This window comes from Rhagoletis pomonella, unplaced genomic scaffold (assembly GCF_013731165.1).
Source record: "Rhagoletis pomonella isolate Grant_MI unplaced genomic scaffold, Rhpom_1.0 Rhpom_scaffold_00004, whole genome shotgun sequence".
NCBI classification, from domain to species: domain Eukaryota; kingdom Metazoa; phylum Arthropoda; class Insecta; order Diptera; family Tephritidae; genus Rhagoletis; species Rhagoletis pomonella.
In genome coordinates, this window is record NW_023458558.1 from 51014323 (window position 1) to 51034167 (window position 19845).

General features: G+C 36.5%; 1 protein-coding gene across 1 annotated transcript; it reads right to left on the minus strand.

Annotated features, from left to right (window-relative positions):
* Positions 1-2683: 2683 nt before the first annotated feature.
* Positions 2684-17991, minus strand: LOC118737744 (zinc finger BED domain-containing protein 3-like). Its single transcript, XM_036468475.1, has 5 exons — positions 17870-17991; positions 8371-8463; positions 8017-8296; positions 3667-4040; positions 2684-2832 (listed from the first exon to the last, which is right to left on the minus strand). Exons 3-5 carry the CDS (start codon positions 8287-8289, stop codon positions 2772-2774), a joined length of 708 nt encoding a protein of 235 aa, XP_036324368.1. The 5' UTR covers positions 8290-8296; positions 8371-8463; positions 17870-17991; the 3' UTR covers positions 2684-2771.
* Between the last annotated feature and the right edge of the window lie 1854 nt (positions 17992-19845).

Sequence of the window (19845 nt, forward strand, 5' to 3'; positions counted from 1 at the left end):
TTGCCAGAAATTCCATTTATCTTCAAAATGATATTTTTCATAAATAATCAGAAAAAGTTTTACAAGATAATAGCTTTGTTTCTTAACAGATAATTATCATAAATTATCACTAAGGTCGGTGTTATGCAGAAATTTTGTTTGGCAAACTGCGTGCAATTGTTGTAGCAGCAAACTCGGAGAGAGCGTGTTTGGCGACTCGCACAACAAACTAATTTTGTTTGGTCAAACTGCAGCTAATTCGGTGTTGTCATATAAAAAAATTGTAGACAATTGTTGCTATACACAAAAATTGCCGTGATACCGAAAGCCAAAGAACTGAATTTATGCTGTAAGAGCTTCAAAGATTAGGGCTCAGTTAATTGCCTATACGATATCATAAAAAATATATTAATTGTGCGCGTTATGTACATCTGAAATGAACGTGCAACCCTGTGCCAAACTCGACATAACCACCTCCGAGCAAACTAAGCAGCCGCCATTTAATTTGGCAAACAAAAGTTTGTCTGCATAACACCGACCTCATATCTGCACGAACCCACTGTTGCAAATTTTTTTCTCAAAACCAGTTACAAATACAGCGTCACGTTCTTGCGTGATCTTGTATTTTTGGTTCATGGGATATGGTACGTTTTGTGAACTAGTCAAGTAAAATTGTATATATTTATGAACTGTGTATTTTTTTTTTAAATAATATGTGTTGCCGTTTTGTATAACAAATAAAATAAAATTTAAGTTTTAAGGTTATAAAACCTTCAATTAAGATATTTCTAGAGAAAAAGTTATTTTTTTCTGGTTTCAGCAAGCTTTTTATGTTTTTTTTCAAGATTTTTTCATCACTAGAAAAATTTGTAACCAAAATTTTCTGGCAACACTGTTCAGCGGCAGCATATCGCACACCGTCTTTAAAAGAGTCACAACTCAAAATTTTGTATTTATGAGATTAGGCGCTAAAAATGTACACAGAGCCTTTATCTATCCTTCAGCAAAAGTGGGGGCAAATTTTTGGTTTAATTTGTTGGGGTAAAGTCGCCCTAGCCCATATGATTATCATGCGCTAAGAAATAGTTTTTCGCATTTTCTGACAAACGTATTATTTTGAGTTGTGTTTCTTTTGAAGAGGGTGTGCGATTGACTTTCCCAATTCTGGGTAATTTCTGGCTTTTGGCAACTCCACTCACTTATCCACGTAAAATAGTTGGCAACGTGATGCTAAAAACTCTAGCTTTGTTTCTTGACTTTTTTAACAGATATTTATCGGCTGCGTTTCTTTACATATTCCAGATAATCCCATTTCACTGCCGGAATAAACAGAATGCGTTTGAAATATACGTCAACATATCACAAGGAACGTTCTAAAGAATAAGTAAACAAAAAAGTTGATTCCAAACGTTCAGAATGAATAAAAAAATGCAGCCATCAGGAAAAAGAAAAAATGCGACAAATTACAGAATTACGCTCACCGAAAGCGAAATAAAGAAAAAGTTAAGAAACGACAACTAGCAGAAACCCCGCCCAGCTAACGCCACTGTCCCTATGGACCGAATGAAAGCTGCGCATTTCTTCTGCCTCCCTTCAGATGACCCTGACGACGACGTTGACGGATGAGCCGAGCCGAGCGGGATTTAGTAGCAGCTACAATAATGAAACAAATTAAAGAACCTGTCCATCATGGTGGAATTATTATTATTATTGCGCCATGACTGTGCGTAACCTCGCTTGTTTACGTTTCAAAAGTAAAAAAATAATAATTTACGAGAAACTAGCAGGTAGGCCAAAAAATAACTTAAGAAACGCTTTCCAGCAAAACTAGTAATAATTAGTGATATTTATCTGTAAAGAAACGATGCTGCTATGTCCAAAGCAAAGCAATATGGGCACCGTCACACGGTCATAATTTGTAAAAAATTTTATTCTGCAAACTTACCCCTAATTAGTCCCTTAAATTATGAACCCAATTTGTCCTTAAGGTCATTTTTGACCTTGTGAAACTTAACGGGTTTTTTGGATTAAACAAAATGTTTTTAGCTGATTTCTTGTTAATTGTTTAGTATTTCTCATATGTTTTTCTTCACATTTAATACATATTACAGGTTTGTTGTGGTGGTACTTGCCTAGAAATTTGTTGGATATACCACGTTTGTCGGATGAAAAGAACGTAATAGATTTACGTTCTTTGTCGGATAGTTGGTTTGCGCTCAAGGCGCATTCATAAAGGTGATAGCAATTGCTTATTAAAAGTTCCGTGTATTTTGTTATTGCCCTTTGGTATATCAGAATGTCAAAACGAAAGACATCCTGAAGTTACACCATTTCGCCTTGGATGACATTCTTCTGTCCTAGTGTAGAGACAAAAATAGCATAGCAGCTGTTCAAGTAACACCACCTTGTTTAGATGCGCCTTGGTTTGCGCTAACGCCATGTGCCAATTGATAAAAAAATAGTAAATTTTGACTGATGAAACTAAAAATTTTAAATTTCTCGTGGTGAATACGAACGACAGAAGTTAACCTACATAGCTCATGGGGCTAGGTAAAATTTTGGCAGCATATAAATATATATGCACAGTATCAAGGCGCATCAATACAAGGTGGTGTTGATTGAGCAACTGATTTGATATTTTCGTCTCTTTAACTACTGTAATTTACAGATTTTTTTCTAAACTGAACTTAAATACATATAGCAATAATAAAAGTATTTATATATATTTTATCTTATTCTAATATACATTAGTAATTATAAAACTGAATATATTAAATTAAGCAAACAGTTGATTATTCGTCCTGTTCAAGTGGCTCAAAATTTAGGCAAACTTGCGTGAGTTGTGCTTTCAATCTATATTCAACGAAAAAGAAATACAGATAAAAAAAAAAAGTTCGACAATTGTTTTTAGTTTTAGCCAAGGCATATCAAACAGGTAGTAGCACTAGAGCAAAACAACATTTGCGTGTATTTTGTTGTTGCTTCTGGTATCGAAAGTGTCAAAAATTGTTTTGATTTTTTTTCTTCTAATTCAAAACGAGCCATGTGAAATACAAATAAAAATAAAAAAATTGAGATCGGAAAAAAGGCGCTTATTATGGTTCACAACTCAACTTAGTCAACTTTGTTGAGTTGTGTCTGAGACAACTATTCATTGCTATTGCCGTTCACAACTGTTTTCAGTTGACTGTAGCCATTGAAATAGCCGGAAATTCGATGAAAATTTTGGTATTTTAATAATAATATATTATTTCAATGATATTAAAATAATCACAATCAATCAAATGAAAACTAGTTACGAATTATGTTTTCAAAGCTGAGTCGAGTTGTGTCCAACAATACCAATTTACAACTCAACTATCTTCAAAATTGTGAATCAACTATCATAAAAATTGTGAATCATAATAATAATCTTTCTTACCCAGTTGCAAGACCCAGTAATCAGCGGTTTAGCTGCTGAGTTGGGCGAACGTTCCAAAAGCTGCTATTCAATTGCTTGTTTTGTATGGACAAGGGTTTCATATGCAAATAGATTTTAACAATTTAGAATTTTTGTGAGAAGAAATTAAAAATATTTGACATTTTCGAGAGCAAATAATTTGGGGGAAAAAATCAAATCAGCTGATCTACTGATACTACCTGTTCAATGTGCCTTGGCTGTAGTTTTAAAGAAATATATGTATGTACCTCTGCGCGTCGTTGTACTCATATCTATAAAGCTCGCATAATATATATTGCGAAAATATTTCTTCCCATTTTATATTAGCCTCCGATCCTTGCGATTTGTTAGTAAACGGCTTCACACGCGACACAGATATTAAAGGATCCGACGTAAAATTTTCCAAATTAGTAGCCTCATTTTTAGGCAAAGGCTGCGTCCTGTTTTTCACAAGAATTTCATTAGTAAGAGTTTGTTCATTATCCATAGCGCAATCATCGTCATGATACATCACTAGCGATGTATAATCTTTTTGTATTTGAGTAGAATCTTCCGAGTACTCCAAATCCCGCTCATCCTGTGGTGGATTCCGCACAGAAGTGTTACTTTGTTTTTCGAAGTTCTAGTTGAAAGAAGTATGAAATTTATGATTAATACAAGATTTGGTAAGCACATATCTACAATGAAGTGTAATCAATAACAAAATTGTCAGCCTTTACAATTTTTTTAAGTTTATTCGTTTAGTTAAAAACTGCATAGGCAAATATAATTCGAAAGTGGATTTAAATTTGCTTCCCGGATGTAAGCTTTCATTCGCTAGTGCTTTTTACCGCTCTGTTCTGTTTGTGCATATATGTGCATCAGGGTGGTCCAAAAATGTGTGTGGAATAGTACAGTCGGAATTTTTATGCTCTCACCCCCTAGGATTGTTGTATACCGAAAACAATAAAATATATAAAGTATTTTTTCCCATATAAAATACATTGAACACTTTTTTGACTATTTTGGACCACCCTATGTACAGGTATAGACACACAAGTTTGCTACGCTACAGTTGTATTTCACATTTGCGCATATGTACATCGTGGTTTGACACTTCACGAATTGCCAGAAGAAAAATCTCGTGCAAAAATCTTTAACTTCTTACTGGGACGTGTCGGGCCGTCTTCATAAATCTTTTATTTCTAAGGGCTGCGCCAATTGATTGCAAAGTTCTAAGTCGATTTTTGGCAACCATAAAGAGAATAAAAATTGCCGAGCCAACAGAGCTAGTGAAAAATTTGACAGCAAGAATCATAACCATATTTCCACGATAGCCGGTTCTACGTACCGGAATGGCTTGCCTTTTACTCGACGAAGGGCTATTGTTTCGGCGACATAATCCCGTTTAAATTGGCAAATCCCATACATTTTTTTGGCGTCCGTGCAGCAATACCTCACAGCCAAATTGCTCCGCATCCTTCTTCTCCGGGCGGGCATTGAGTCCAACCCGGACCAAAACTTATCCTGCATTTGCCGACTCCATCCTAACTCCGCTTCAGTTAAGTGCAACTCTTGCAATCGAAGAACCTGCTCAGGCCTTAGGTGTTACAGCGCACCACAAGCTTTGTGGTACCTTGTTGTTCAAGCCAAACGGCTCCCCCCACGGCTACCAGCTCGCGCAACGCGAAGGTGCGAACCAGCACTTAAAGAGCCTGTAAAACGCCTCAACAACCAGATAAGTCTCTGTTGTCTCCTATGCTGACGACTGCTCGATAATGCTGTTTGGGAATGGAATTGATGACTTGTGCTCGAAAGTAAACGGTTCTCTCCTGGAACCAAGGTGCCTAACCTTCACGACTGTGAAATCTTTGGCAAACCTTTTCCTCACCTGGACGAAGGGGGTCAGACTACAGCTGGGATGAACCAATTCCGACGGTGAATAAGCCAAACATTCTGGGAGTTACCTTCGATATTCTGCCTTCCTTCTTGGCGCATACAATCGCAATTGTCACATCGCTAGCCGGCAGCACCTGGGACAAATACAAACAAACCTTGTTGGCAACATACAAGGCCAAATTGTTCGGCCGGTTCTAAACTCTGCAGCGCCCGTGTGGTCGCAGGGGACTAGCAGGGTGCAGAGAACGTAGCTACAGACATGCCAGAACACGGCCCTCCGGACCGAAACCGGATGGCTCGCTACCGCACTCCCTTCACGACGAAACTCAAATGCTAAAAATGCCGTTAGAAACTTGCACTTGATTAGACCGAAAATGTATGGGCTATAGAACTGCATCCGCCCAAATTCTCTAAATATTCAAGTTAAAAAATTCAAATATTGAGGATTTGTTGAATTATAGTCTAACAAAAAATATCCCACCAGTCAATTTTTGTTGCCGGCAATAAGAAAACGTGTCGCCCTCGGAAACAAATTTACTACCGGTAATATCGCCATCGTATCGATTTCTTTTCACCAGTCACTCTAAAACGTCCGCCGAAGGCAACTCTCCTAGGCGAGTCGTTTTCTTATTACCTGAATGAGTCGTTTTTTGGAATAATTTGATTCTTTTTAATACTTCATTTGTTTTTTGTATGCAAAATTGTAACATAGAAACTCATCATGATAGAAACTTCCTATTTTTTCAATCCTGTCTCTGGAGTAAATTAGACATTTTTGAATAATACTCTTGACACGAAATTTATAAGTTTGGGAATTTTTGATAACTTAATTATTCCGAAATTGACATGAAAGAAATGACGTTGCCGATTTGTCACCACGGCAATAAGCCGGTAAGTTGCCAATTTGTTGCCATTGACGATTGTTGCCTACTTCTCATAATTTGTTTGGTGGCATTTTTCAACAAAAATAAACTTAACTTTACTACATCAAACATATTTTGTTTTTTTTTAGTTTTAATCTTATAAAATCCGTCATTGGCATTTTTCGTTCTCGAAACGCGGAAGTCTACGATTTTGGCACGACTAAAAGAAGAACGGTGAATGTTCGAATAAATCGTTGCAGCAAAATCGCGTAAGTGTGTGGCTGTTAATTTAAAACTGTGGTCTGCATTGTTGTAATTTTCGTCGGTACGGATTCGCACCGACAGAATCGCACATACCTGAGGGGACTTTTTTCAAAAAATTCTTTAAGAAACTATTTTTATTCATAAAAAACTTGATTTTTGGAGGTATTTTCAAATCGGTCCAGCTTGCTTAACTCTTAATATTTTTCTGAAATATTTTGGTGGACGTCTTAAAATATAATAAATTTTGTAATCCCGGCGGAAAAACCGCAACTTTTTTTGGTGATGCAGTTTAATGTACATACATATATAAAAAAAAAAAATAACAAAAAAATTACTCGAAAAACATACGAATATTTAAAGAAAACCCAACCACGTGTTTTGTTTGAGTAGCGAAAAAATATCAAGTTTTGCAAGTACTTTTGTTTATTTGCCTGTGTATTTGCGTATAATTTAGCAAATCTCCAAATAATAGTTGCCTTTCCTGATTCGCGAGAAGTTGCAAGAAAGCGCACCCGTACTCGGCTCTCTGGCAAAGTAGGGGGAAAATGGGGGAGTAAAATCGGCCCTCTCTTTGTCAGAATTGCAAGATTTTATTCGAATAATTTTTGCTGGCAAAATCTGGTAAAGTGTCAAATCATCAGCTGTTCAATGTTGTCAAAACAAATTGAAAGTTGAATAAGCATTCCCGCACAATCTGGACTGGTAAAATGGTACAATGTCCAGAAGTACGCATCGCAGAAAACACATTTCGTGCTCAGAATTTGAGAGTTAATTCAGGCGGCTTTTGTTGTTGCCACTTAAGTGCATCACTTGGAAATTGAAGTCTGGTTTTACAAATTTAATTGTGTTAATAAATAAAAAAAAAAGAAATTAACTATGTCCTGTTTGTTTAAAGCTCAAATACAAATGATTTTGCACCAAACGACCTTTTGTTTATATTAAACAAATTAATTTTTTTGAGATTTTTATGTTTGAATACGATTTCGTTCTGTACTTCACAGATGCTTTTTCGTAATTAAGAAAAACCGAAAATAAATTAAAAATTATAAGGGTACTCATCAAAATTGCCGCGCAAAGATTCCATTTTTGTGCAAATGGCTTTCCATACAAATTTTGACATTTCATTTGCGAGGGTTTAAAATTGCACAGTTTGCCCACTTTGCAAGAGTTTTGCGCTTTTAAATGAGTACCCTTTATATGTTCCGCCAAGTTACAGGGTGGCGTTGTTTGAAATTCTATTATTGACCTGAACTGATTTTTGATGAACATTTCTACACGACACCACTCTGTGATCGATCAAACAAACTTATGTTTAAGTATGTTTAAAAAAATACTGCAGCTGAAATCTTTTTTTGTTTTAATTTTGGGCGATTTGATGCTTCATTTCGGGCAGGAAAAGGGGGTTTTTACGTTCCCGTGGGTTTGGGCAGTTGATTCCTTTTTGTCAGAGAATTTCTTACGTACGCTCATATGCCCGAAAATGGTTTTAATGGTTAGAAGCTTATAATTGGCATTCAAGGGATACACCCTTTTAAGTTTTACTTCTTCTACTAAACTGAAGGGATGATACTCTCGAACAATAATTTTTATTACCTGTTGATTGCTTAGACGTTGCTTCTTCATTGGAAGAGGCTTGATGAGATCACGGCTGTTATCCTCGATGTTAATAAGTACTTCTTCTTCAAGGTGCTCCTGCCTAGAATTCCTGTTGTACCGATATTGGTGCCGTCTGTCCATATGACGAATAAGACTGCAAGTGGATTTATTTGACACAGACAACTGCTGACCGCACAACTTGCATTTCACTCTCTTATCCTCCTCATCGGTGAAGTATTTCCACACGCCACTCTTCTTATTAATTGACATTTTTACCCTATGAAATCATATTGCATATATTGATTAATACTGCATCTTTAATATTAATAATGAGTTTTGCCCGTCACTTACAAAATTACAACGAATTCAAGGGCTCTTGTACGATATTCCAAAGGAGCCAAAAGCAAGGCTAAATAACGCCGATCTCTTAAATATCCGTTGCAGACGTACAGCTGAAATGTGAAAAGTTAGTTACAAAATTAACTGTGATGTGTACATATGCATGATAAAAGAGATACAGAGAGATAAGAAAGTCTAGAGTGAAAATTAAATTAAATGCGACTTTCAAACTTTATCCGGTAGAGATGGCAGCTGAAGAAATTACAGTAAGTCGTTCAGGCACGTGAAAATTCTCTCACTGGGAAAACTTTTGAGAGAGTAAGAGAGCTACTCTTCCCAATAATGCCTGGGTTATATTGGAAGTAACGAACCGGTGTGAACTGTCACTTAATTATCTATTGTATGTGCAATGAATGCAAATGGTTATAATGCACGTAAACGCAACGTAAACGTCTGTTCTGCCTTTTCCAAGTTGTATAAGCAAGCATAGCGAATGGGTCTGGTGGTAAACAAGGACAAGACGAAGTATCTCCTGTCAGCAAACAAACAGTCAGCACATTCGCGCCTTGGCACCCACTTCACTGCTTCTGACGGTTAAGTTTTGGCGCGCAATTTTCTTTTTAATTGGGAATAGTTTTCATTATAATAAAAATAAAAAAATATACAATAGATTTAAATTTTTCATCCATATTTTCATTTCACTTATTATGTTTCAGTTTGTTTACATTTGAATTCGAAACATAACCTTACTTTTTGACTCCAGCAAATTCCTGCTAGTAAAATTTTTACTTGCAAAATTTGCAGCTCTCTCGGACTTGGCTTCACTTGGCATTTCCAATTTGCATCAGTTGGCACAGAAAAGAAATGACTGGCGTGCTTTGTTGAACTCGGCCAAAATCGCTTAGGCGGTTACAGCGCCAAATAAGAAGAAGAAACGCAACGTAAAACGGAAGCATCTAAAATCAATAGATCCTTACGAATTGACTGCGATTTGTTACGATTCGCCCCGTGCACTATAACCAGGGAGTAATAAGTTACAGGATTTTGCCAGAGGTTTTTCTTTTGGCAAATTCATGAAAAGTGTCTAAACCAGAGGTTCCTAAACTTTTTTTCTTCTAATAAGCCCCTTTCAAAACTTTACTTGTTTCTTGGAGCCCCTGCTGCTCATCAAAAAGTGTGAAGATTAGCTCTAACGATGTAAATTTGCATAGCGGGAGAGTTCCAAAACTAAACTCGGAGTTGCAAAACTAAAATATTTTCTTGTGTATTAAAATAAAAAATAATGTGACTACACACTTGCAATTTCAAAAAACAGAGCTCGTAAAGCCATCAAAGTACTATCACTCTGTGAGGAGTTATATTTTTAAAAGCACTCCATAAACTCCTCACTTGTTCGGCTCAATCTTGAATTTGCATGTGGCGTATTTGAAAAATAGTTTACTTGTGTTGATGCCATCATTTTTATTTTTATCGCTCCAAATTTTAAAGTGATGTTAAATATATTCATCACTATCATGTTTATCACTTATATTTTTTAAATACAAAACATGCAACAACAAAGACGCAAAGCTTTTAACGCCAAACTTTAAATTCGGAAACTGACAATAGAGAAAATGCCGAATCTAGAAATATATATGATAAACAACCAAGCACGCAAGAAGCACAAGAAGTGTGCCACCCACGATAGAAAAAGGAAGGTAGTTTCAATAAACAACTTTTTGATTAAAAAGGGGATTTTTGACAATTGCTCATTTGTAAAAAATTCGAAGCGGCGTTCCATCGTCTGCGGTACTCGCCGTCGCCAACGCATAAAGGCCCGGAAATCTTCCGCAAAATCTTTCTCTCAAACACTCCAAGAGCCGCCTCATCGGATGTTGTCATTGTCCATGCTTCTGACATTATTATCGGTGTTAATGCTAGTTCCCAAGTAAACGAAATTCTCTACTTTCTCGAAATTGTAACTGTCAACAGTGACGTGGGTACCAAGGCGTGAATGTGCTGACTGTTTGTTTGATGACAGGAGATACTTCGTCTTGTCCTCGTTTACCACCGGATCCATTCGCTTTGCTTCCCTATACAACTTGCAAAAGGCAGAACAGACTTCGCGGTTTTTGTTGCCGATGATGTCGATGTCATCGGCATAAGCCAGTAATTGCACGCTCTTGTAGTAAATTGTTCCTGAGCGGTTCAGTTCTGCTGCTCTTATTATCTTCTCCAGCATCAGATTAAAGAAGTCACATGAAAGGGAGTCGCCCTGTCTGAAACCCCGTTTTGTGGGGAACGGCTCGGAGAGGTCTTTCCCAATTCTGACGGAGCTGACCTCATTTTACACAGCCGTTTGAGTTTTGAGGGTATGCCAAATTCAGGCATAGCGGCATATAGGCAACTCCTTTTAGTACTGTCAAAAGCGGCTTTAAAGTCGCTGTGTCGATCCTTTTCTCGCGGGTCTTTTCCAAGATTTGACGTATTGTGAATACCTGGTCTATGGTGGATTTGCCAGGTCTAAAGCCACACTAATAAGGCCCAATCAGATCATTGACGGTGGGCTTCAGTCTTTCACACAATACGCTCGATAAGTCTTTGTAACCTATGCTTAGCAGGCTGATCCCGCGGTAGTTGGCGCGAATGGCGGGGTCACCTTTCTTGTGGATTGGGCAGAGCACACTTAAATTCCAGTCGTCGGGCATGCGTTCATCTGACCATATTCTGCACAAGAGTTGATGCATGCACCTTATCAACTACTCGCCGCCATACTTGAATAGCTCAGCTGGCAGGCTGTCAGCTCCAGTAGCTTTGTTGTTTTTCAGCCGCGTAATCGCTATTCGTACCTCGTCATAGTCAGGCGGTGGGACAGCTACTCTATCATCATCGACTGGGGACTCGGGTTCGTCTTCTCCACTACTTTCAGCGCCGCTACCATTCAGTAGGTTGTAAAAGTGTTCCCTCCACAATTTAAACACATTCTGGACATTGGTCACTAGGTCACCATTGTTGTTCTTACAGGAGTTCGCCCCGGTCTTGAAACCTTCCGTAAGTCGCCTAACCCTCTGGTAGAATTTGCGGGCGTTCTTCCTGTCGGCCAGCATCTCAAGCTTTTCGCACCCAAGTATTTCGGCCTCTCTCTTATTGCGGCAAATACGTCTCGCTTCCTTCTTCAGTTCCCTATAACGGCCACATGGCTCGCGTTGCGCCAGATCGCAGCGTGGCCCTATAGGCGGCGTCTTTTTTCTTTGCGGCTTCTTGATATTCCTCATCGTACCAGTTGTTTTTTCGGGCTCGCTGAAATCCAACTACTTCTTCGGCGGCGGTACTTAATGATCGGGAAATGTGGTTCCACTGCTTGCGAATGTCGGATTGTTGAAGAGTGCTCTCAGATAGCAGGTGTGTGAGTCGAGTAGCGAATATTAACAATATGGTAACGCTACTAGCAACACGATCAAATTATGAAGCTTCAATAATCTCAGAATCCATCAAAAAGTTGTTTATTGAAACTACCTTCTTTTTTGTATCAGGGTATAAAACCACCATTTATGTCAACTCTCGCTGAATTCGAAATTGGAAATTTCAGTTGCAGAAATAGTTGATCTCGACTTATTAAGCTTTTATTTTATTTTTAGCGTTAAGCGCTTAAGATAGGATTGTGCGATTTATCAATTAGAGTTATAGTAAATTTATTAATTGCGCAGTCGTATTGGGAAATGTGTTAGTACAATTATTTTTTAAAAGTATGAATATTTTTAAAGAAAATTTTTGTACATCAGTATCATGTAAGCAGAGACCCAGAATAATAATTATTTCATGGTGGAGTTTTCAAAAAGCCATCTAAATTTTCGTAAGAATTATAAGTCTTCGATAAGTATTATTTAAGACTTATATAATATAACTCTTTTTATTATATTTATCAGAGAGATAAATATTTTTAAGTCTCCAAAGACTTATTTTGCGACATATATTATAAGTCTTTTGATAATAATCATGAGTGCGGAAAAATTTTGTATATAGTCCCGAACGGGTCACAAACCAAGCCCCTACTGGTCCTCAACTACTCCCCAACTAGGTCCCCACATAGCCCGAATTGGCCCCCAACTAATCCTGAAATGCTCCTGAACAAGTCCCGTCTTTTAAGACTCAAAAAATTTGTTCGCCCTCATAATTATTATGAAAAGACGTTTATAATATAAGTCTTAAAATAAAAGTCTTTGAACACTTAAAAATATTTATCTCAATGATAATTTGTATGAAAAACTAGTTTACTATAAGTCTTAAAATAAAAGTCTTTGAAGACTCTCTCTCTATAATTACTATGAAAAGACTTTTATAATATAAGTCTTAGAATAATAGTTATAGATGACTCGAAAATTATTTATCTTAATATAATGATTATTGATTGACTTTTATTATTTTCTCTTATAATAGTTATGTCTCTGAATATAAGTGATTTGTGTTATTTAATATTACGCTGAAGACATTGTAATAGTTTTTGGTTTTAAAAACTAAGGCCCCTATTATGACTGTGGTAGAAAGTGCTGATCGAACGAATTTTCATTTGGTATTATGGCGCTCTTTCGACGAAGAATAGCACTCTTGTGAATTTCGCTCGTTTAGGTTCTTCACAATAGTATATTTTTCACATCTGAGAAGCTTTGTTTACAAATTTGTGCAAATAAAAACGAAATAAAAAAGAAAGCGAGTTTATAAAAACGTGGTAAAAATGAGTACTTAGAAAACTGGCCAGGAGCAGAAAACGTTTAAGAGAGTTTAAGTGTAGTCTTTCGAATATATTTTGACATACAATAAATCTAAGAAATTTTGTGATCCAAATCTATTTAAAATATATTAAAACTATAAACAGCCAACAGAGTATTGGGATTTTCTTTCACAAGTAAAACCAGCCGATCCAGCTTGTGTTTAGAACGGCATGAAATTAATAAAAAAAATGTTCCAAATTAGTGTCTAGCCTCTAAAAAGTAAGAAAACAAATGCAAATTCATACGTTTTTCACAATTTTCTAACACTTCGCTACACCAACGAAAGCAAAATTCTGTTCGACAGAAAATTCGATACTCAACGAAAATTTCGACACGCTTGCATAGCTCATAATTCTTTCTTTATTCATTCTGAATGTTTGGAATAAATTCTGAAGGTTTGGAATAAACTTTTTTGTTTACTTATTTTTTAGAACATTCCTGATGATATGTTAACGCCTCATCCCATTCTGTTTATTTCGGCTGTGAAATGGGATTATCCGGAATGTATGTATAAAGAAACGCAGCCTTAGGGTTTACACCGGACAAAAATGTCAAAATGATGTGTTTGTTGTAATATGAATTCGCTTTGTTAAAAAAAATAAAATAAAAAATCATTTTGACATTGTTGTCATGACAGTATTATCCGGTGTAAACCCTAAGTTAGCACCTCATTGGTATAAACATTAAGAATTTTGTATTGCAATCGATTGGTCGTCGATTTTTCTTTACTGTTTGTCCATTTTTAACGTACACGTATACTACAAAATCTGATTTTTTTTTTAAGGTGTGCCTGGCGACCTAGGAAATCAGTAGTAGAAGTTTTGTAAATGGGGGTTTATAATCTCAGTAAAAAGCGCCGTTAAACGTATCAAGCCCCCTCCACCTGTGCGTCTTTAACCATCGCACATACATATATGTATATACACATATACAGGAAAGTTTCCGCCACCACAACCCTGTAGGGAAACCCCGAACTGGTGAACCAAATTTGTAGTTCCGTACTAGATCTCTATCGCCAAAAACGAACCAGTCCGATAGTAACTAGATCGCCACCAGTTCAAAAGCGGCGATATGTGGTACTTTTAAAAAACAATTTTAGAAATCTATATCTAAAATGACGAATTTAGAACTGGTTCAAAACTATAGAAAAAGGGATGCAGAACGAACTAGATCTCATCTGGCGAATTTTGAACTAGTTGGAGACTACTGAAAAAGGGATGCAGCGGGGGGCTTGTTTACTTTAAATAGATTTTTGCTTGGCGGGGTTTTCTTTCAAATACGCTTTCAGTATGCACGTCGCAGACGCTTTTTCATAGTTTGGTAATACAAAACTAATATTTGTGTTAACATCTTAACATTATGGGACCTTCTGGAATATAACCAATAACAGTCAGCACCTCTGCAAATTCAGCTACAGCCAAAGGTATGTAAACGTGTTTTCAAATGCAAAATTAAATTTACATTCATTCAAACAAATTTGGTTTCAGATTGAAAATACATTTCTCTGCAAAAAATTGAAATTTGCTACCATGGTAATCCAAAAAGAAAACATCTTGTTACTTTTTTCGTTTACAACTGGTTCGAAACTATAGAAAATGGGGTGCAAAGCGAACTAGATCCCATATGTCGAATTTAGGAGTGGTTCTGAACTATGGAAAAGGTAATGCAGCGGGTGACAATTTCCAATTCCTATGACATCGCTGTGTTAAATTCGCCAGTTGTTTGCATGCAAAAGAGATTTATCGCGAACTAGTAGTGGTACTAAATGTACTAGAAGCGCCCCAGTTCAAAACTAGAGATTTTCCCCACAGGGAATTTCTAAATGTACCTTTTAACAATTAAACAACAAAGAGCCACACAACTACATACATATCGTCCCCTGGCTAAAAGACTGTCGTAAGCGCAGTTTTGACGATTTTTACTATCTATACTTCTATACTAATTATATAAAGAGAAGTCCCTTTTTTTTGTAACAGGTAATCTCGCGAACGGCTGGTCCGATTTTCATGAAATTTTGTATACAAATAGCTTTCGGTAACCACCATGTTTTAGACTAAAAAAATTTTCCTTTTTTCGGGTAGGTGGACCAGGGACCGGTCTATTCGAAAAAATCTTATTATAGTCCGATTTGCATAAAATTTAGTACGTAAGTAGCTTTTTAGCATATATTAGCATATACATATGATCAATTTTTTCCGAGAAGTGGACCAGGGACCGATCTATTCCAAAAAATCGCATTTATGGTCCGATTTGCTTAAAATTCGGTACGTAAGTAGTTTTTTAGCATATATTAGGATATGTGGTCCATTTTTCCGAGAAGTGGGCCAGGGACTGATCTATTCGAAAAAATCGTATTTACGGTCCGATTTGCTTAAAATTCGGTACGTAGGTAGCTTTTTGCCTGGATAAGCTTACAGATTCCTGTTTTCCAATTTTCATGCAATTTCGAATATAAATAGCTTTAAGTAACGACCATATCAAGGGGCGAATTCGTCACTAGGCAAGATTTTTTTGCGCCAATCAGAAACAACGGATACTGTCAAAATATAATTATAATATATCTCAACTAATATATATTTAGAAAGCCGTTTGTTAGTTTTCGCAAGGCTCGAGAGCGGCTGAACTGATTTTTTTGAAACTGCCACCTGCCGCACGTGTCCCAAGGATGGTTTTAGGCTGAAAAAAATCTATACATAAAGGGGCCGTGGCACTTCCCATACAAACCGAATTTCTCATGCTACATATCGCCTACAAACGTACCGACCTTTAGCTATCTTTGAATGAATTTTTTTATTCTTCTGTAGGTGTGTTTGTGAGTTAAATCCTCCTAAATGGTTGTACGGATTTTAACGAAACTTTTTGTGTATTTGAGTGGGTCTCTGGATGGTTTAGTTTCACAATTTAATCCGACAGTTGGCGCTGTAGTTGAGTTATTACTAAAAATCTTATTTATGATCCGATTTGGCTAATGTTTTAAATATGTATGCAATACTATTGCAAAAACGTGCTGCCAAGTGGTGCTGAAGTCGAGCTATTACTAAAAATAGCCAAGTGAGAAAAGGGGCCGTGAAGGTCAGATTAAATCGACCTGTTGCACCATTGAGTATATCGAACGCTCCTGCAATTGGCCTAATGGATGTGATTTTCCAATATTATTATGCGTTCAAACTTTTAAGGTATTTCGTCTGAAATAAGTATATGTATATTGCATTTCTGTAGAACAATGATTCGCACCCATTTTGAAATTGCCACCAACTATACTATAAAGTTTTTAGGACATTCACTATAGAACCGGGTCATTGTTGCCGCCAGGGAGTGAAGACGAAAAAATTTATTTCGCTTTGCGAATAACCGTGCTATGAAATGCCGCACAACTGGAGAATTTCAAGAACGGATATAACACTTTCCTGAGGTTATTTAAAGCGGCAAATTACCACCAAACCTTAATCTTAGCAGACAAATGTGCCAATGAAAATCGTAAACGTGAATTGTTGGTGAAAATGTTGGACCAAAAAGTTTCAATGAATTATATAAAAATTTTGGGCGGGACGAAGTTCGCCGGGTCTGCTAGTAGTAGAATAAGAAGAAAAACGGGAAGAAATTAATAGCCATTTGAGGAAAAATATAAAATTTCATGTTTTCTTCTAAACAAAATTTGCTTTTTTATAGTATATTCGTAATGAAATGAAATAAAATAAGATAAAATACCTTTTTGAGAAAACAAAATTTATATACTGAGAAAAAATAAAAAACATTCAACTATATTATTAGGCAAACAATTGTTAAAGAAGTAACACTGTTTCACCTAAGGCAGTCAATATGGCGGAATTAGAGCGAGAAGCTGCCAACCGACAACACCTTGTATTATTGCATCATGTTTGGAAATCAGATCTTTCGATTGATGATGTTATCAGTTTTTAGATATCTCGTTTAGTTTCCGAGATATTGGCCCGTAGTCATAGTCAAAATAAAGTCGACTTTAAAGTTAGTTGCAGCTTTTTGACATAATTTTCAATGAGATATCTGTCAAAAAAGCTGCAACTAACTTTAAAGTCGACTTTATTTTGACTATGACTACGGGCCATTGACTACAATTTTTTCGATAATTTAGTAAAAATTTTGTTAGTGATGCAGTCATATTAAACTAATCAAAATCTTAAAAATGGCATTCTTCATTTTTGTATATCTCCTTTAGTTTCCGACATATTGAGTAAAAAGTGTTGTTAATTTAGTAGAAATTTTGATTACATTTACAGCCGTATTCTAACAAAGTCACAAACTTCAGCTCATCACTGCTGTGATTTCTACCGCGCCTCAAAGCTTGCCGCTTCAATTCAGTTTTTTTAATTTTTGTGTGTTTTTCTACACTCAAAATCGAATTTTTGTGACACATTTCTCGGCGCACTTGAAATCACAACAGTGATGAGCTACGTTTTGTGACACTGTTAGAATAGAGGGGTTAGTCGTATTTCATACAAAGGGGCTGCCAAATTGTGGACAAATGAAGCTTACGACAAAAATTTACTAAAGAAAATCCTGCATAAACTCAAAACTTATTAACAATAAACATTAAATAATTTAAGAATTTTGTGAACTAGTAACTATTTCAGAGACTTTGGAGTAAATCTATTTTCGCGTTTTTGAGAAATTGCATTCCAAACTTCAATGGCGATTTCCCACAACCTCCGCAATTAACATACGACAATCTTTTACCCAGGCGACGATATGTATGTGTACACATATAACTACAATGCCAGGAACTTACCAAATATCGCAATATTTTGCTGCACCTTACACTAATATGCTGACACCAATTGTAATTGCAACGATAAGTACGAACGTACTTAAAAATTACACCGGTAGAACAAAAGACGCTGAAGCTGCACTAGTTTTATTTTTTCGGAAAATTCACTCACAAGAACACCACGCCACTCGAAAACTAAAAGAAATGGAAGAAAAATTAGCTTGTTTTGCAGCTACAGCTGATTCAGCTGAGCTGAAATAAAATTAGTGTTGAGCGGCGCCAAAAGAAGATAGCATGACGCTGGTTTCATGATATCAGCGCACGAATGCTGGCTGCGTTACCCACCACTACTTGATTGAATAGGCCAAATACACTACACAGTAGGTCTGCGCATAACGAGCCAAGGCGAATTAATATAAGGTGATAGCAGGAGTACAAAAACAAAAATTTACATGTATTTTGGTTTTGCTTTGGCGGCATAAACTGTCAAAATCTGTAAGAGTGTGTGTAGAAATTCAAACAAAATTTTTCAATTTGATATCAGAAGCCGTGCGGAGAAACACATACACAAAATCAGCTGAGCTAGTAACACCACCTTATATAAATTCGCCTTGTAACGAGCATACAACACATTTTACCATATACCAAGGCGAATTTATACAAAGTCAAAGTTGTGTGTTTGAGCGTGTGTGAATCGGTAACAAAGTTCGCGGCAAGTAAATTTTTGACAAGTTTGAGGTGAATAAAATTTCAGTAGCCCATAGGGCTAGTGAAATTTTTGACAAATGCATAGAAAATTTTGACAATTGCAAAGATTGCTGCTGTGTGTAATTTTTCGTAAAATAAAAGGTTAAGTTGATGAACTGCAATGAATGATGGTAGATGTTTTCTTAAAATATTAGTTTCACTCAATTTGTAATAGTTTATTGCGCATAAATCTGCGGTTATGAAAAATTTACTGCTGTCAAAAAAGATTTCATTTCACACAGCAGATTGGCAAAACTGTCTCACCATAGTAAAAATATTATTCAACAGCTTTCCCCATAGAACTTTGCTACCGATTCACACACGCCCTTTATTGTAAGCAAGGCAACAAACACATAATTTTGACATTAAGAAGTACCGCGCCGAAAATCTAAATTCGCCATCAACACCACCTTGTTTAAATTCGCCTCGCCATACACCGTACAGATCAAGGCGTATTTAACAAGGTGGTGTTGGCCGTATATAAGTAAAAAATTACACTAACAAATTATACGCTGATGTCCATACTGTCATTGGTATGAATTACAACAAACACATCATTTTGACGTAATGGCCTCCGCGGCGAAAAACTCAGCTGTCGCCCCAACACCACCTTGTTTAATACACCTTGGTACAGATAATAAAAAAAATTTACCGTGTTAAAAAATTTTTCTTGCTCCATTTTGTAAGACGAAATTTTACCGTATACGACACACTCGCTATGCGTATCGGCTACCAAAATCAAAATTTTCCGATTTTACACAGACTGCATGCGAGACGGTTTGTGCAAACATAACACGGCAAAATGCACGCTGAGACAGTCTGCACATCGAAGTGAAAGTGAAAGTGCGCTGACATACTGTGTGGTGTATTTTTCCTATTACGCCCATACGAGTTTATGATAGTTCGTAACAATTATTACAAATGATCATTTTTTCGTACGACAAAACTTACAAAAAATTTGAAAACTATGGTAAATATAGGGAGCAAAATTTTTAAGGGAGGTTGCAAGTTTTGGTAATTCTCTAATGTAGGGTAACAACCCCTAAAAAAGGTCCGGAAAAGTCGGGAGGGGTACCAAACGACGCGTTTCGGCCCCCCTATTAACAATCTGGAGAGGAGGGTTAATATTATTAACCATTTAAAAGTTATAAATAAAAAACTTTTCTTAAATTTCGTTGTTTTCTATGAGCAATTACCACGTCAAAAATGCACTAAATAACCAGTTTACACTTTTAAAACACTATTAAA